This window comes from Primulina tabacum, chromosome 3 (assembly GCF_025594145.1).
Source record: "Primulina tabacum isolate GXHZ01 chromosome 3, ASM2559414v2, whole genome shotgun sequence".
Taxonomy (NCBI): Eukaryota; Viridiplantae; Streptophyta; class Magnoliopsida; order Lamiales; family Gesneriaceae; genus Primulina; species Primulina tabacum.
In genome coordinates, this window is record NC_134552.1 from 8,738,438 (window position 1) to 8,754,311 (window position 15,874).

A 15,874-nucleotide genomic window follows, 5' to 3' on the forward strand; every position below is an offset into this window, starting at 1 on the left:
AATACCGGGCTACACTGGTGTTGAAATTGTTCCACTATCAGATTCCAAATCCCTTCACCCATTCGTGTAAAATTATAATGGATAACTATGTCGATAGTGACTACCGATGTTGTACCGAAAACTGTGGTGGGCAACTCATAGTGGTCGCCAGAATGCTTAATTCAAACGATAATGATCAGACACACAAGATAAGAGTAAGCGAAGGTAGAAACAATGAGCATCTTTCAATGCAATATGGATAAATGATAGAAAAACATTAAACTCTCCGTGTAACCAAATTCTTCTTTTCGACAAGAAAAATGTATGTCATGTTTTACATTGTAAGTTCAACTAAATCACAAAGACGATGCGAGTCTTAATTTTATAAGACTATTTGTTTTTACTAAATCTATTAAAAATATTATTTTTAATATCAAAATTACGTGGAGTAGGTCGATTTGTGTTACAGAAAAAAGATGCTCTCACGTGAAATATGCTCCAACTAAATTTGTGGATTTTAAAAGTAAGAGATTTAATTCTGTGGACATTAACGGCATCAAAGTCTCCCTTTTCAAAGTCGCAATTCTAGCTATTTAAATCTTGCCTAACTTGTCCCCGTTATTTTGGGAAAAGACTGACACTGATTACAAATTATTGAAGTAGAAGAGCTTTGAGCATAATGAGTGAATTGAAACCGTCTCACGGTATTTCTATCAATTATATATCTGCAACATAAATTATAAATAAATCGATAAATTATTGCCTAAAAAGACATATAAAAGTGTGTGTATATATATATACATACATACATACATACACAGTCTCGTGTGTTTATTTTTATAGAAATATATCTCTTGTGAGACTACCTCACAAATCTTTATTTATGAGACGGATCAATCCTATCGATATTCATAATAAAAAAATAATATTCTAAATTGGTAGAGTTTTCTGTTATCATACTTTGTATAATAGAATCTTACGCTGAGCAAGAATCTTTTTGGAATGAGAGCATATAGAATTGGGACAAATGCGCTTGCATCTGCGATTGTGGGCTGTCAACAAACTCTAATCTAAAAGCCGCACCTTTTTCACCATATAAGATATCAACTTTTGTGTAGAGAGATAGAGAGAGAGAGAGACCAGAAGCAAGGATCCAAATCGAGACCAGAAGTGTAGCTAGATAGAACAAACCCTAGGGAAAACCGGAGTGAACCCTTCAATTTTTGGCCTCTGGGTTGGCTTTATTTTGCATTATCCGGATCTTTTTTCGCAGTTCTTCAAGGTTAGAATTCATTTTTTTCCTCCATTTATTTCACAATTTGTATTCGATTTGATCTGGATTCATGAAATGTGGATGAAGAGAGCTTGGTTTTTATGGATATATGTTTATATGTGTGAATAGTGGGGGATGGTGAAGGAAGACTAGTTACGGGAATTGAATCTAGCTTGTATTTTGTTCCGAGGTTTGCAAAAAAGGGCCCTTTTATTTTGTATTGATTTTGCTATTGCTTCATCTTTAGCTGGAATTATGGAAACAATGTGATGGGCGGGTTACCGCTCTTTTTTTTTAGCTTTGGGCAATTTAGAATGATGTTTTGAAATCGATAGGTGCTGGACTGTATCTGGTTCACTTCACTAGCTGCAGTACGTATGATTGAATGTGAATTACGATATTAAGGGTTGGTGACTAAATGGAGTTTCTAAATGTTCTCGCAGCATAAAAAGCCTGAGTTGATATGTTGTTTTCAGGTATGAAATTGGTATTTGAGAAAGTTCGTAGTTTAATGGTTTTCAGGGAAATGGAAACTGATAAATTTAAGAATTAAATTACACATGTTATTTGCGGATTATCATTAAAATAAAATCGTAATACTAAATTGCAATTTCCTTGAGATACTAACCTCGTTTATCGATTTGTTTCAGGAATTGGATTTTTCTCCTATGGCAAACTCAAAAGGACCATCGAGCATTAGAAGTGTGATGTACACTGGAAAGAACACTTTACTACCTCCTAAAAGTCCATATCCCAGCATATCCTCAGGGTTCACCGACTATATTCCCACTTCTGCAACTGGTCCAAAAGCTCCTCCAAGGCCTAGAGAAGGAAACATACGCCATCAGCGGACCTCCTCTGAAAGTTATTTGATAGAGGAGCAACCTTCCTGGCTTGATGAACTCCTCAATGAGCCAGAAACTCCTGTGCGTAGGGGAGGTCATCGTCGCTCATCAAGTGATTCATTTGCGTATTTTGATGCAAATAATGTTCGAAGCTTGATTTATGACTCCCAGAATGATAACAAGAACAATAATATAAATCTAGTGCCTTCGTGGGGATCTCAAGAATTTGATACATATGCCGACATGCGACATGGCTCCTTCTTTGTCGATCCCCAACCACCTGGTAAAACAAAGAACAGGGGGTGGAATACATCCGTGGGTTCAACCCTGCCTCCTCATGGCCATCGTTCTAGGGACAAGACTATTGTTTCAAATGCAGGTCTATTAAGCACTTCACCAGATGCAGAATGGAATCCACCATTCTTGAATGAAAGCCGGGATGCTGTTAAATCTGGTATTCAAGATCCCAATGATTCCTCTGAAAAAAAAGACTCTTCTCAGGCCAAGCTTCCTGCTCCAGAAACAGATACAAAACGTGCCAAGCAGTATGTTGATTTGTCTTTACCTGAAATATGATATAGTTTGGTTTTTAAGTTGATCGATCTTTAACTTCCAGTCAGCAAGATTTAGCCTATTTTGATATTTAAATTTCTCTAGCTTTCCTGATATTGCATAATAATTTGGAAATAAAATGATGATCAATGCAAACTGAAATTTTTTTAGGATTGTTCTTAGTTTTTTGTTTCTCAGTCGCTGTCATAATATGATATCTGAAATTTCCTATCGCTCCTTTGGGTTGATAATTTGGTTGACAAATCAAATAACTTTACTGAATATTTTATATGGAGACAAAAACTCACTCAATTTTGTCCCAACCATTTTCATCTTCTTGTGGTTAAAATGTTTAAGGCTGTCATTTAGTTTTCTCGAAATGTTATGGAGAAATTTAAGTAATGACCATTGTTTGACTATGAATTTGAAATCTAACATTTTTAAATTTTAACCTTTGTTTGGTCTTTGCTTTTTGAAAGAAATTTTTTTTATGAAGGGCCATAATCCAAAATAAATGTTTGACTAAGATTATTTTTCAAACTATCCCGTATACACATGGCAAGTTTTCCGTGAAAAGTTTCCCATGCTTGTCTTTATTTTTTCTTTAGCTACTGGACTTTGGAGACAAAATATTCTGTACTTGCCTCTACATTTTAAAAACAAATTTTTATGTAAACATGAATCTTGTAGGAAATAATGCTTGGGTTGAAAACTTTGGATACCCAATAATAAATAAATATATTTCTAACATGATATATGGAGTAGTGAATAAGCAGTCATGGCCAATGATTTGAGGATTGTGTGCTTAGTACAATTTGAAAAAGACAAATCGGAGCATATTTGGATTGGCTGCAAGATTAAATTGTGATAAACGACATAATTTAAGAAGCATTCATTTGAATGTTTGGATTACAAGAAGTGCAGCAATACCAATTTGGATTCATATTAGGCAGAGTGGAGAAGAGTTCCAAATGTTTGCTTGTTGAGCATGTGCTTGTGGTCCTGGGGCTCGTAAATGATCGAGTTGTCTATACTTCCGAATATATTTCTGTTTTTCACACGCAATAGTTAAATTTTTTTTAAACGCAATACAGTTGGCATTGTGATCTTGACAAATCTGTTGCATGATACGGGCTGATATTTCTTTTGTGTTCTTTCTAGACTTTGCCGTTGAGAAAACTAGAAAAAACGCCTCGACATCATATTAGTTGTCACCCTATTCAAATTGTCGTGTTTGCGTCAATCATATTTCATTAATTTAAAAGCAAATAATGTCAATTTTTCTGAGTCTCGAAAACTCAAGACACTGTATTGATTGTAGGCAATTCGCTCAACGCTCACGGGTCCGGAAGCTTCAATACATTGCTGAACTTGAAAGAAATGTCCAAGCTCTACAGGCAAGTTATTTTCTGCTTTGGAAAAATATTTTAGGTGGAGCTCATGGTACATTTTTTCAATTTATACAATTGGAAGTCCTGGATGTAATTTTGTTGTGTATAATTTAGGCCGAAGGCTCTGGAGTTTCTGCTGAACTTGAATTCCTTAACCAACAGAATCTCATTCTGAGCATGGAGAATAAAGCACTGAAGCAGCGATTAGATAGTTTAGCTCAGGAGCAGCTTATCAAATATAGTAAGTATATTTAATAACCAATTTCTTTCAATATCTTCCACCGTAAAGCTAGCGTATAAATTATTTTCATCATGTAACGCTTTTTACTTGATTCGTTATTCATATACTCGTTGCTCTAACTGTATAAATATGTGGTTGACATATACACATGCAAAACTTGATGCTTGAAAAGTGTTGGTTCTTCGTTTAACCATTTGGTTTAGAATCTTTCATCCAGCCTTGATGCCTATTCTTTTCTTGGATCTTGTAGCCATTGTCTAAAACGAAGGATGAAAATTTGATATTTAAAAGATATGGATGTCTTTACAAAGAGCTACATACATCTTTGTTCTGTGATGGTTATTCTTAAATGGCCATAAATACCGTCACTATAACCAAGTTTGCGGGCTCTGTGCAGTGGAACATGAAGTATTAGAGAGAGAAGTCGGAAGGCTACGGTCCTTGTATCAGCAACAACAACAGCCTCAGCAGCAGCAAACTCCTACCAGCCATCGACGTGCCAACAGCAGAGATCTTGACCAACAATTTGCCAACCTTTCTCTAAAATACAAGGAAGCAAGTGCTGGTCGTGACTCTGGATCAGGCCAACTTCATATTTGAGCTTTTTCCACAAATCCCATGTCCCAACCCATTTCTGAACTGACGATCCAATGCAATGCCAACGACAATGACCAGTCTCCTTCATGTTTATTGAAAGCCGTACTTGTGAAGTAGTCCTTTGCTGTATAATAACCTCGCTTGCTTTGCTTGTGTTGTTCCTTTATCTTTATTTGGTTCCGGTTAGTGTTTGGTTCCTCATGTGCCTGGTAGTCTGTGCTGGAAAATAGTACTTCTGGCCGATGTTTCGCCTGAGGTTGTTACCCAAACGGGGTTGATGCCAGTGGCTTTCGATTGTGTATGGTGATTGATTAGAAACTTTCGTACTTTCTATTGCATTATCCTTTGATGAAAGTATCTGAGATTGGACCTTATCTAAGTACTATCTGCTGATTGCTGATGGAGATGTTGAAGTGTAATTACCCTACTTTGCTCTATAAATTTGTTTCATTAGTGTAGTCTAAATTCCCTGAAACTTCAGATTACTGAAGCACTTTCCCAGAGCTGCATGATCTGTCATTTAAGTGAGCAAATATAAAATTGTGATCGAGTGCGCTTGCAATAGCTTACTGTTAATTTCTATTTTTGGTTATATCCATCGTTATCATCACTGGTATGCTATAAGGTGCATGCGCTCTTTAGTATGAACGTAAGAAATTAAACGATCATACACTTTCTTTTCAATGCTATATTTAAATTTTACAAAAGAGTACCGATTAATTGATTATATATAATTTATTATCTTATACTATGAATCAAACGATGACAAAAATTTTATTATTTGATATTTATATGTGATAACGGATCTATACATTGTTTCAGTCCAATGTTTAATGTCACCTCTTCGATGTTAAAAAATATACATTTAAATCTATAAGTACATATATACCTCCATTATGCCCTCATTTAGTACAACTATTGTTTACTTAGATATGTCCTTGAAACCACAATTTGTTTTTGTGTTGTTTTGCTTGGAACTTATCCTCAATAGGTTGATTTGAGTTATTGTTTAATTCTAATAAAACCCAGAAGTTACATTAATACATGTATGAGGCTAAATTTATCTTTCAAGAGCATTATTAATATTAGTAAACAATTGATTTGAGAGTATGTCTATTGTGAGACAGTCTAACGGGTCTTTATCTGTGAGACGTGTCAACCCTACCAATATTCACAATAAAAAGTAGTACTCTTAGTATAAAAAGTAATATTTTTCATGGATGACTAAGAGATCTGTCTCACAAATACGACCTGTGAGACTGTCTTACACAAGTTTTTTCCTTTATTTGATCAGATGTCACATGTTTCAATCGAAATATAAAGCGAAGTTACATGTATCTCAAATTAAATATAATGTAACAATTATAAGATTTAATAATACTACTACTATATATCTAAAATAGCTGATTTTTTTAAATAAAAATTACTGAGTGAGTGTTTTTTAAAGAAAAAGTAATTAAATTCATGATGATGAAGTAGTGAATAATAACAAGAAGTGAATAGTGTTTGAAAACAAAACTGAAAATTTGAAGTGATAATTTTGGATAAATAAGTCGTTCTAATACTAACTTTATATTATAATCATTTTTGTAGAATCAGAACCATCATCTCATTCTGTTTTGGATTTTAATTAAACTAACGTAGAATTTGAGTTAAGAAAAAACAAACAAAATTGATTTTTTAAAACCAAAAGCAAGGAATCATTTTTCGAGAGAGATAATGATGCAACTAATAATAAGAGAGGTTAAATTAAATAAATGAATGATTGCAGGGGCAAATTGCAAACTAATCAACTTGTCAGGTTTCCATTTAGGTTTTCATATGTTGTAATTTGCAGCAAGGAGGCAAGGGTGTTATAGTAAATTGGTAGATTTAAGCTTCCCCTGGCTAGGGTTTATCGCTTCATTCACTCTATATAACACCGCCACCCTTCCCATTTCCTCCAACACGACATCGCTACACGACGCCGCTGCGGTCGCTGCCTCCATTTTAAGGTCTGTATCCCACTACATTATATTTTTTATAGCGTCTTAGATTTATATATTTTGACGTTTATTAACATAATCCATCTCTTTTTAGTTGTTGCATTGTGGAAAAATTGCTGATTTCGTAATGGGTCATCGTTGAATGTTTTCGTGTTTTATTTTGTGTTTTTAGATGATGTTCAGTGATTATGTTATGTATGTTTATTGTTAAATCGAATGATGAGTATTTATTTGGTTTTTTTTAATTGCATATATCTGTTATGTTATGTCACGTTCTTTTTAGCTCTTGGAGATGCTTATTTTACTTGTGGAAACAGATCAGAAGCTTCGGAGACACAAGTCTTGATCTTGGAAGAAAAATGTCGGGGTGAGTGGAAATATTAACTTTATTTCATATAAGATATTTTCTGTAAGCTTGGTTTATTTATGCACTTGCACTCTCTTCAAATGTGATGTGGGTCTAATTGTCCAAGTTCCAAGTTTCATCGGAATGGATTATTAGTTTTTATTTTTGCCTTCGTTCCCGATTTCTTGCAAAATATAAAAAGTCGATACATATTTGTTGTTTGTAAAAATATGTTGCTTGCCAGATTGGATCTTTAATACGTGCATAGATTGGGTCTGTTTCATCTTGGTCTGTTCTAGTTCATGTGAAGTAGATTACAAGCTCCACAGAAGTTTATGGGTTGACAAGAAAACGTTAGATTTTTTGTTGGTGATTCTTTCTTTTGCTTATGTTATTTCCTCCGTTTGCATTGTGGTCATCCAATCCATGATATTACCGTATGTTACAGTGAGGAACCTGCTGTTGTAGAGGCTGCTGCCCCTGCTCTTGGGGAGCCTATGGATATAATGACAGCTTTGCAACTGGTGCTTCGGAAATCACGTGCTCATGGTGGCCTTGCTCGAGGGCTTCATGAAGCTGCCAAAGTTATTGAGAAACATGCTGCTCAACTTTGTGTTTTAGCAGAGGACTGTGACCAGCCAGATTATGTTAAATTGGTTAAAGCTCTGTGTGCCGATCATAATGTTAGCTTGATTTCGGTTCCAAATGCTAAAACCCTGGGCGAGTGGTCTGGAGTATGTTTTAATGATCTTATTCCTTTTTAATTTTATTATATCGAGTATTTTCTCCTTGTAGAAATAGAATTGTATAATCACCCCTGCCATAGTTATAAAACACTTGTCTGTAATTGAGTTGACTTTTAGAACTGGTAGTGTAGAGTAGGCTTCTGGGACTGGAATTTGACTCTTCGGCACTTACTGCTATGCCTTAGGGATGAATGCAGCTCCCGACATCATCAATTTCCTTCAGTTGACTTTGTGTAGGTTTATTTCATATCTACCAGAACATCTAAGGAGGAAACATGTTCAGTCTTCATCCATTTTATTATAATTTTGGTTTCACGTTCTCGAAAAGTGTGTTGAGTTGGCAACCAGAAATGGGCCAAGTGCATTTCTTGGATCAAATTAGAGTTAAAATGGTAAAAAAGGATATTTGCTATTTGTTTGGCCATTAATTTGTCTCTGTAACAGAAATGTGCTGTAGCTGTCTGTTGTTTTGCCTCAAATTTCTCTGATTACCTCGAGATTGTACTCTGTATGGGAAGCCAAATGATGAATAAGGATTTAATATCTCACGACGGTCGTCTTAGACACCTTCCAGTGTCGCTGCTGATGTGATATCCTGTTTCTCTGATGGTTTTTCCCCTGTACGCATACCTCGCATACCTCTTCTATTACATATCGGCCTGAATGGAAACTTGAAGTTTTTTAGTTTGATTCTGTATTAAATGTGATAACTGGTGGGAGTGATCACACTAATTCCATAAGATAGATAGTGGAACCCCAATAATTGAAAAATGTGTTTCCTAGCTCCTTTTTTTGTCTTCTGGTTTTTGTGTTGTATTGTTGCTTATTAATATTGGCTCGGTTGTTAGTAGCATAACATGTGTTCCGTTTATATTCCTCGCTTTCAGCTATGCAAGATCGATTCTGAAGGAAAAGCTAGGAAAGTGGTTGGCTGCGCCTGCGTCGTTGTGAAGGTAAGCCCGGCCTTGGATTCCTAATCATGAATTATTGAATTTTGCAACACAAAAGTGCTATAAGTTAAGAACATGTACACTGAAACTATGGTCTATAATAATTTTTGCAGGACTACGGAGAAGAAAGCGAGGGCCTTCATATAGTTCAAGAGTATGTGAAATCCCATTAGATCAATTCGACACGAAAGAACTCGTGTTGTGCCGGTTTTACGATAACGTGCCTTGGTCATGGCTGCAGTTGACTGAAGTGCTGTTAGTTTCGACAATTCTTTCCGAGTAATCGTGGTTTTGGATATGTGGAAAATATTTATGTTTGCTGTCTTTTATCACATCATCTTCAACTTCTGTTATGTTATTTATCATCTGACTGATTCAATAAACAGTCAACTTCCCGATACGGATATGATGCTGAAGACATAATATTGCATAGTAAGAGCCAAACAATCTGTTATTTTTTTCGAAAGAGCATATGAGATGCTAAAATAAGTTATTTGATTGTTTTTAAGTTATTAAAAATTTAAGAAAAAATTGGGTTCTCCTAATCTGTTTTTGAAGATTTTGTTTTAATATTTTTAAAGGATAAATTATTTCTTTGTGTGTGAGTGTAGATTACATAATAGTTACGTGCTTCATGCTTACATTACCAATAATTTGTTGATAGTAGTAAGAATTATAATTTTATCATCCGAGTTTATTTGTAAGATTGTGTTAAATTAAAAGTAACACGACTATTTTGGTTTTTAAAAATGTATTACAAAAATGAAAATTTTAAATAATTTCTTTTGAATCAATTTGTAAAAGTAATAAGAATAATACGTTGATCTAGTTGTAATTAATAGGTCAAGAGAGGTTTGATGGATTTTTATATATAAAATGGGTCAATTTTATCGATATTCATATAAAAAATAATATTTTTAGCATAAAAATAATATTTTTTAATAATGATGAATCGTTTTACAGAGTATTGTTTAAAACAGATTTTTGGTTACAAGCAAAGTGGTTACCGGCAAAAAAGTGCCTCCATTAATTAATTGCGAGTCAGTGCTAATTTATTTTAGTGATGGGTTTATTATATATGTGTGGATCTTATTGTTCAATTTTTATATTAAAAGTTTAACTTTACTTTTTTTAGGTAATATAAAGTAATATATCACTCATCCCATTTTATATTATATTTTATCTTTTATTTGTCGACAGCTAGTGATCTATCCAAAGTCAAATTATTTCTTGATTTTGCTTTAGTTTTACTTATTCAAGAATTTCGATTAGATAACCTACTTTATTTATAGACATTTTTTTTCGTCGACGAAATTTTTTTTTTATGAGAAATAGAATGAGTTTCTGCTGGTCAATCACCCATTGGTAATAATTGGTATTAGTAAGCAGACACGCAAACCTTACCTGTATCTTGAAAATTAAATGCTGGTATTAGGTGCTAATCACTAAATTACAAAAACCCAACAAAATAAAACTAAAAAAATATGGTATGATAACAAGAGAAGTGTTTACATCAACAAGAAATTGATTCCAATATTATAAACTTTGTTACATTCCCATACCATTTTCAACTACTCTCGGATTCTTGTGTTTGTATGGCACATGATCGTTATATCTATAAAAATGGTTAGCTCACCAAATATAAATACTTGAATGCATTAAACATAATATTTATATAACAACAATCACATAAGTCATAACATAATTAAAAATAATGATAATTACATATACAAACATACTCAATATTTAGAACTTGTTCGAGTTCTCATTGACAAACAAGAATGTTTAAGATGTTACCGTCAATAATAATTTTTTTACGATGATTCTTCTGTGTTCACTATCAGTCGCCGTTCCCTTGACCATCATGGTGTTTGAATTTCTCTTGTTTGTGTTCCGAATAGCGCCACAGATAAATTTGATCATGGTCAAGGGAAACCGTATGGGCTCCGGCATTGGATCTTCCAATGTTGCGACGATCTCGCCCATGGAAGGACGCAGGCTTTCGACAGGTAACACACAACGAGCTGCGAGACTCAGCAGACATTTGATATTATGATAGAGGTGAGGCCGTGGCCGGGTTCGTTTGTCGCAAACTTCAAGAAATCTGCCCTGTTTGATCAATGGGACAGCCCAGTCCACAATCGAGACGGGTGATTTGTGCACATCCATCACTTCCCTACAAGATATTAACTCAAGCAACACAACCCCATAACTGAACACATCAATCTTGGTACTCAGCTTGCCTGGAGTGTTATAGTTTGGGTCCAAGTACCCTATCGTACCTGCAGGCAGAGTTGCGTTGTTGTCACCCTCTAACCGGACTGACAGCCCGAAATCAGCCAACTTTGCGTTCCAATTGGAGTCGAGCAATATGTTGGTGGACTTGATGTCTCGATGGACGATAGGGGGCTGGTTCGATTCGTGGAGGAAGCGCGCCCCATTAGCCACTTGCAGCGCGATATCTAGACGTTTTCCCCATGTTGGCGGAGGCATAACCCAAGAGTGAAGCAGCTCGTGGAGCGTGCCGTTGGGCATGTGTTCCATGACGATGACTTTGTTGTTGGAACCGTCGTGACCGATTCCAAGAAAGTCGACCAGGCAAGAATTCGGACGGAGGGAAGACATCATTCGGGCTTCATTTTCGATGTTCGAGCTGTCTTCAACTTTTTGAAGACATGAAGATTTCTTCTTGATAGCTACATGTTTGCCATTGTTGAGAACACCTCTGTATACTATTCCATGGCTTCCTTTGCTGATAAAATTCGAAGGGGAGAAATTTGCTGTTGCTGCTTCAAGTTCTTCGAATTCAAATTCATTCATTTTTTAAAAAACTTTTTACTCCTCTTCTTGTCGTCCTCTCCATATAAATATTTGCTGTGTTTGAAAAAGATGGATTGTTTTGGTATGTGAATAGGAGGAGTATGGTAGCTTTATTTGATTACGTGAACAAATTTAAATTTAAACATATATATATATATATGCTATTTTTTAAAGTTTTTTTTTTTTTAAAATATCATTTTATCAACTTTTTGGATCTCTTCGATTTTAGTTGGGATAATATATGTTTGAAAAATTAAAAGCTAAAGCTAAAAATAATGAAAGAACATATAAAGTATGAAAGGGGAATAACTCCTTTACAAAATTATTTTGAGACTGCTGTCATTGATCAATTTTGTGAGACATGTATTTTATTTGTGTAAAATATGAAAAAATATTACTTTTATACCAAAATTATTATTTTTTATTGTAAATATGAGCATAATCGATCCGTTTCATAAATATTTGTGAGACCGTTTCATAAAAAAATATATTTTAAATCCTCGTCTGGGGAAAAAGCAAAAGGGTATTTCAATTCTAATATTAAAGGTAAAGATGTCAATGATTTAGCATGCTATATATATATTTTTTTTTGCCCAATTTTTTTTCTTTATTACATATCTTATATATATAACATGTTAGTGAATTAAAAGGTAAAGTAAATACAGTTAAATATGATATCTTATATATTTGGTTCGAGAGATGATATGTGAGAAAATAATATTTTTTTCCCTTTTCTTGTTTTTGGTTAAATTTGATGGACAAAGTTATTCTTCCCGGCCCCGTTTATATTTACAAATATATTATATTTTTCACCGTATTCGAGTTCATATAATATTTTCTGAAATATAAACAAATAGGAGGAGTTATTGAAATACAATAAAATACCAATTAGAATATTATATTATTATTTTGACTACTGTTCTAAATTTTGTTAATACCGTTATTTTTAATATTTATAATGTTATTATTATTATTATTAATTTGCCTCACGTAATTTATTTTTATTTTTATTATTATTCTTAATTTAGTTTACTCCTTATTAATAATCATATTCTAGTTGATTGATTCACTATATGTATAAAACAAAGTTCCATATATTTTATTTATAATTACAAAAATAATTTAAATAATTTAAAAAAAAAAATTGAAAAAAGGGGCCGCCTCATCTAGCTTTTCAAGGGCCCAGGGTTTCGAACCACGGCCCATATATATATATATATATATATATATATATATTATAATAAAATAAAAAATAGGGGGTTTACTTGTGCTAGGTGTCTGTCTGAACGATATCCAACGAAATTGAGACCGATTTCTATATAAATCCTCAAATTCAATCCACGTAACAGTCGAATCATCGAGAATTTGATCAGGCGACGATCCGTTGCAGAGAAAAATGGCGCAGCCTAGTAAAGAGCCATGTAAGAAACAAGCTTGCGATATTCAAGCTTGCCTAACCAAGAACAATTTCCTCCCTCAGAGGTGACCTTTTTCGTATTGTTTGGTTTTTGTTTCCTTGATTTTTTTGGTAAATTATAACTCATTTGTGTTATTTGGTATTTTCGACGGTTAATTTGCGTATTTTCTTAGAAAGTTAATTCTACACATTGGAGTGTTGTTTTGTGATGAATTATTAATGGTGGTGTTCTTTAATCTAGTTCATGGAATGCAGTTGGAACAATTATTGAATTTGAATAGGAAAGGGTCAACATACTCAAGTTTAATTATTTAACCTTGTGATTTTTGTGAATCCAAAATACATCACCCTCAACAAGATCATGATATTAACACTTGAATAGAATAGGCTCTTGTTTCCTTGAATATATTCTACCTATATTACGTTTTCACAGTTTACTAAATGCCATGAGTGATCTCACATATTTCGGTTGATTTTCACGCCATTCTGAGTTATACTTATGGATGGAAATCTGTAAAGATCTTTCTTTTTTAGAATGTCCATGTGATGAATACATAGAGTGAAAAATATAGGAGATAATCATGGGCCTGCCATTCATATAGAGAGATAAGTTCTTTCAATTTTCAACTTCAAGGATGGTGGTCTGAATTGAAACTTTGAGTTACAGTTTAGCTTCAAAGAAGATGTCCGCTTTGGAATTGTTAGGTTTGATGTTCTCTTTAAATAGTGAGTATTTAAACAACAAAAGTCACCTCCTTTTCCGGCTTCTGTGATATTTGCAAGTAACCGAAAGCCCTCTAAGAAAATAGATGCTCATCACCCTGTGATTTGAATATGTTGCTAGAAACCTCTTATTTTCCCCATGATGTGCCTGCACACATTTTTACGGCTGTTGTTTCGCTCTCACACCTAATTAATCTAATTAAAATTTGAAATTGTATAAATATACATGTAACTCCAGGAGATCGTATCTCATCATTTTCAATTTTTTTCTCATTTATTGGTAAGTACTTAAAAAGAAGAAATTGACTTTCAAATTTTGAAAGAAAATACATTTGAATCATTAGATATTTTAAAAGGGTCAAATTTAATAAATAAATACAAAATAGTATTACGCGAACAAAATCATTGAAGAGCAAGGGGTTTTTTGGCAACATAATCAGAATAACATGAGTTTTTATGTCTATATTTTTTTCTCGTGGAATTTGGTACTTTCATATAAAACAAGGGGCTCAAATGCATTTTGCCCATTCTTTGGTCATATGGTGTGGTTTCTAAGTTGGGATTGTGCTATCTCTTATTTTTGTGGATCGTGTTTTAAAAATACTTGGCCGTATGGTGACAACTTTTCTTGATTCAACTACATGATGTTTTGTGGTTTCTATGCCAAAATTTTACCTTAATTTAGTCAACAAGTTCTCTTTCTTTATGGAAACAATACAAGAAAACATTTTGCTCCTTGCAGTACGTGTAGAATAGAGCTAACTTTGGCAAACTCCAACTTAGGATAACTTGGTGTAATTGGGTGTACTGAAAAATTATGCATCTGTTACATTGCGCACGCTGTTCAGAAATTCAACTAGATATAATTGAACTTTTATACTTTCGTTCCCTGTTGTCAACCACCATACTCTCCTCTACCCTGTTCAGTTGATATGTTCCCCTAATGTTTATCGGTGTATGTTTTTTGTTCTTAAAAACATGTCATTTTAGGTTATCTCTCTAACTATAATGGATAATTTCGTATCCCCACGAACAAATGTACTTCAATCTTATATCATGTGGAGGGACATTCTGGAATATCCTGTCATTCATGGTTGTAGTTATCCATCATTTTTCTATGAACTTTTTGTGGAACTAAACCTTGACCTTTTCCTATCTTCATACTTTCACGCATATATATGGCTAGTTTTTGTGTTGAATCTTGTCTTGATTCATTTTTTCTGGTGTAGATGTGTTAGAGTGATTCAGTTACTGCAATCTTGCTGCGAGCAATGCGACTATAAATCAACACATTGCGCTTCTGTATCCACTCTTCTAAAGCAAATAAACAAGTGAAGCCTCATGAATTCTTATTCGCCCTTTTTTAAGCTAGAAATGGTGCCAACATTGACTTGATTTATTGTTAACATGCTATCTTGTCTGTCCTGAAATTTTTGTAGCTCCAAATGGTATATATTTTGTTGTATAGAAATCACAACTAGAGCGTGGCGGACTGATTTAATTTTGACGGTGGTTTGGAACATATTTGCTTGGTGAACGTATAAAAACGGAACGGAGCCGCACACCTACCGTGCGCACCTTTGTGAGCACCGATGAGGTGTCATTCACCCATTGAATGTGATGAAATATAGAAAAATTGCGCATCCAATGGACGAGTGACACCTCATCGATACTCACAAAGGTATGCACGGTAGGTGTGCAGGATATCAAAACTGTATATATATTATATATATATATATATATATATATATATATATATAATCTTTTTATCTTTTTAGTTTGTTTTTCCATTCACCAATATCCAGTATCTATCTATATTCCAGATCATGAAAGAAATTTTTAGAGGTTTCACATATCTGTTTGTTTCGGGGTACTTGTACCAATTCACAAAATTTATCATTCTTAAAATTATAAAAAATGTTAAAACAAATAAAAAAGAAATATATGTTATATAGATATTTATCATATATATAAAGAATATTAACAATATATGCAACACATGTTCTAGT

The 15,874-nt window shown here is 33.8% G+C and overlaps 4 protein-coding genes and 1 non-coding gene across 7 annotated transcripts; 4 read left to right on the plus strand and 1 right to left on the minus strand.

Annotated features, from left to right (window-relative positions):
- Positions 1–942: 942 nt before the first annotated feature.
- LOC142539961 (uncharacterized protein At4g06598-like) lies at positions 943–5,336 on the plus strand. Of its 3 annotated transcripts, none has more exons than XM_075645752.1 (6): positions 943–1,261; positions 1,588–1,728; positions 1,903–2,642; positions 3,971–4,046; positions 4,155–4,281; positions 4,679–5,336. In XM_075645752.1, exons 2-6 carry the CDS (start codon positions 1,684–1,686, stop codon positions 4,879–4,881), a joined length of 1,191 nt encoding a protein of 396 aa, XP_075501867.1. In that variant the 5' UTR covers positions 943–1,261; positions 1,588–1,683; the 3' UTR covers positions 4,882–5,336. The 3 variants fall into 3 exon arrangements, with proteins under 3 accessions (XP_075501867.1, XP_075501869.1, XP_075501868.1); XM_075645754.1 differs by having other exon boundaries at positions 944–1,261; positions 1,696–1,728; XM_075645753.1 differs by lacking the exon at positions 1,588–1,728 and having other exon boundaries at positions 944–1,261.
- A 1,391-nt stretch (positions 5,337–6,727) lies between these two features.
- On the plus strand, positions 6,728–9,305 carry LOC142539963 (small ribosomal subunit protein eS12-like). The gene is made up of 5 exons (XM_075645755.1): positions 6,728–6,872; positions 7,181–7,230; positions 7,658–7,943; positions 8,843–8,908; positions 9,019–9,305. The coding sequence occupies exons 2-5, from the start codon at positions 7,223–7,225 to the stop codon at positions 9,076–9,078; spliced, it is 420 nt and encodes a 139-aa protein (XP_075501870.1). The 5' UTR covers positions 6,728–6,872; positions 7,181–7,222; the 3' UTR covers positions 9,079–9,305.
- Positions 8,471–8,567, plus strand: LOC142541238 (small nucleolar RNA Z161/Z228). The gene has a single exon (XR_012819302.1). It is a non-coding gene; the product is annotated as a small nucleolar RNA Z161/Z228 (small nucleolar RNA).
- Positions 9,306–10,418: 1,113 nt separating the features above from the next.
- On the minus strand, positions 10,419–11,815 carry LOC142538935 (serine/threonine-protein kinase-like protein At5g23170). The gene has a single exon (XM_075644234.1). It carries the CDS (start codon positions 11,723–11,725, stop codon positions 10,691–10,693), a length of 1,035 nt encoding a protein of 344 aa, XP_075500349.1. The 5' UTR covers positions 11,726–11,815; the 3' UTR covers positions 10,419–10,690.
- A 1,164-nt stretch (positions 11,816–12,979) lies between these two features.
- LOC142539964 (uncharacterized) lies at positions 12,980–15,387 on the plus strand. Its single transcript, XM_075645756.1, has 2 exons — positions 12,980–13,207; positions 15,095–15,387. Exons 1-2 carry the CDS (start codon positions 13,122–13,124, stop codon positions 15,198–15,200), a joined length of 192 nt encoding a protein of 63 aa, XP_075501871.1. The 5' UTR covers positions 12,980–13,121; the 3' UTR covers positions 15,201–15,387.
- The last annotated feature ends 487 nt before the right edge of the window (positions 15,388–15,874 follow it).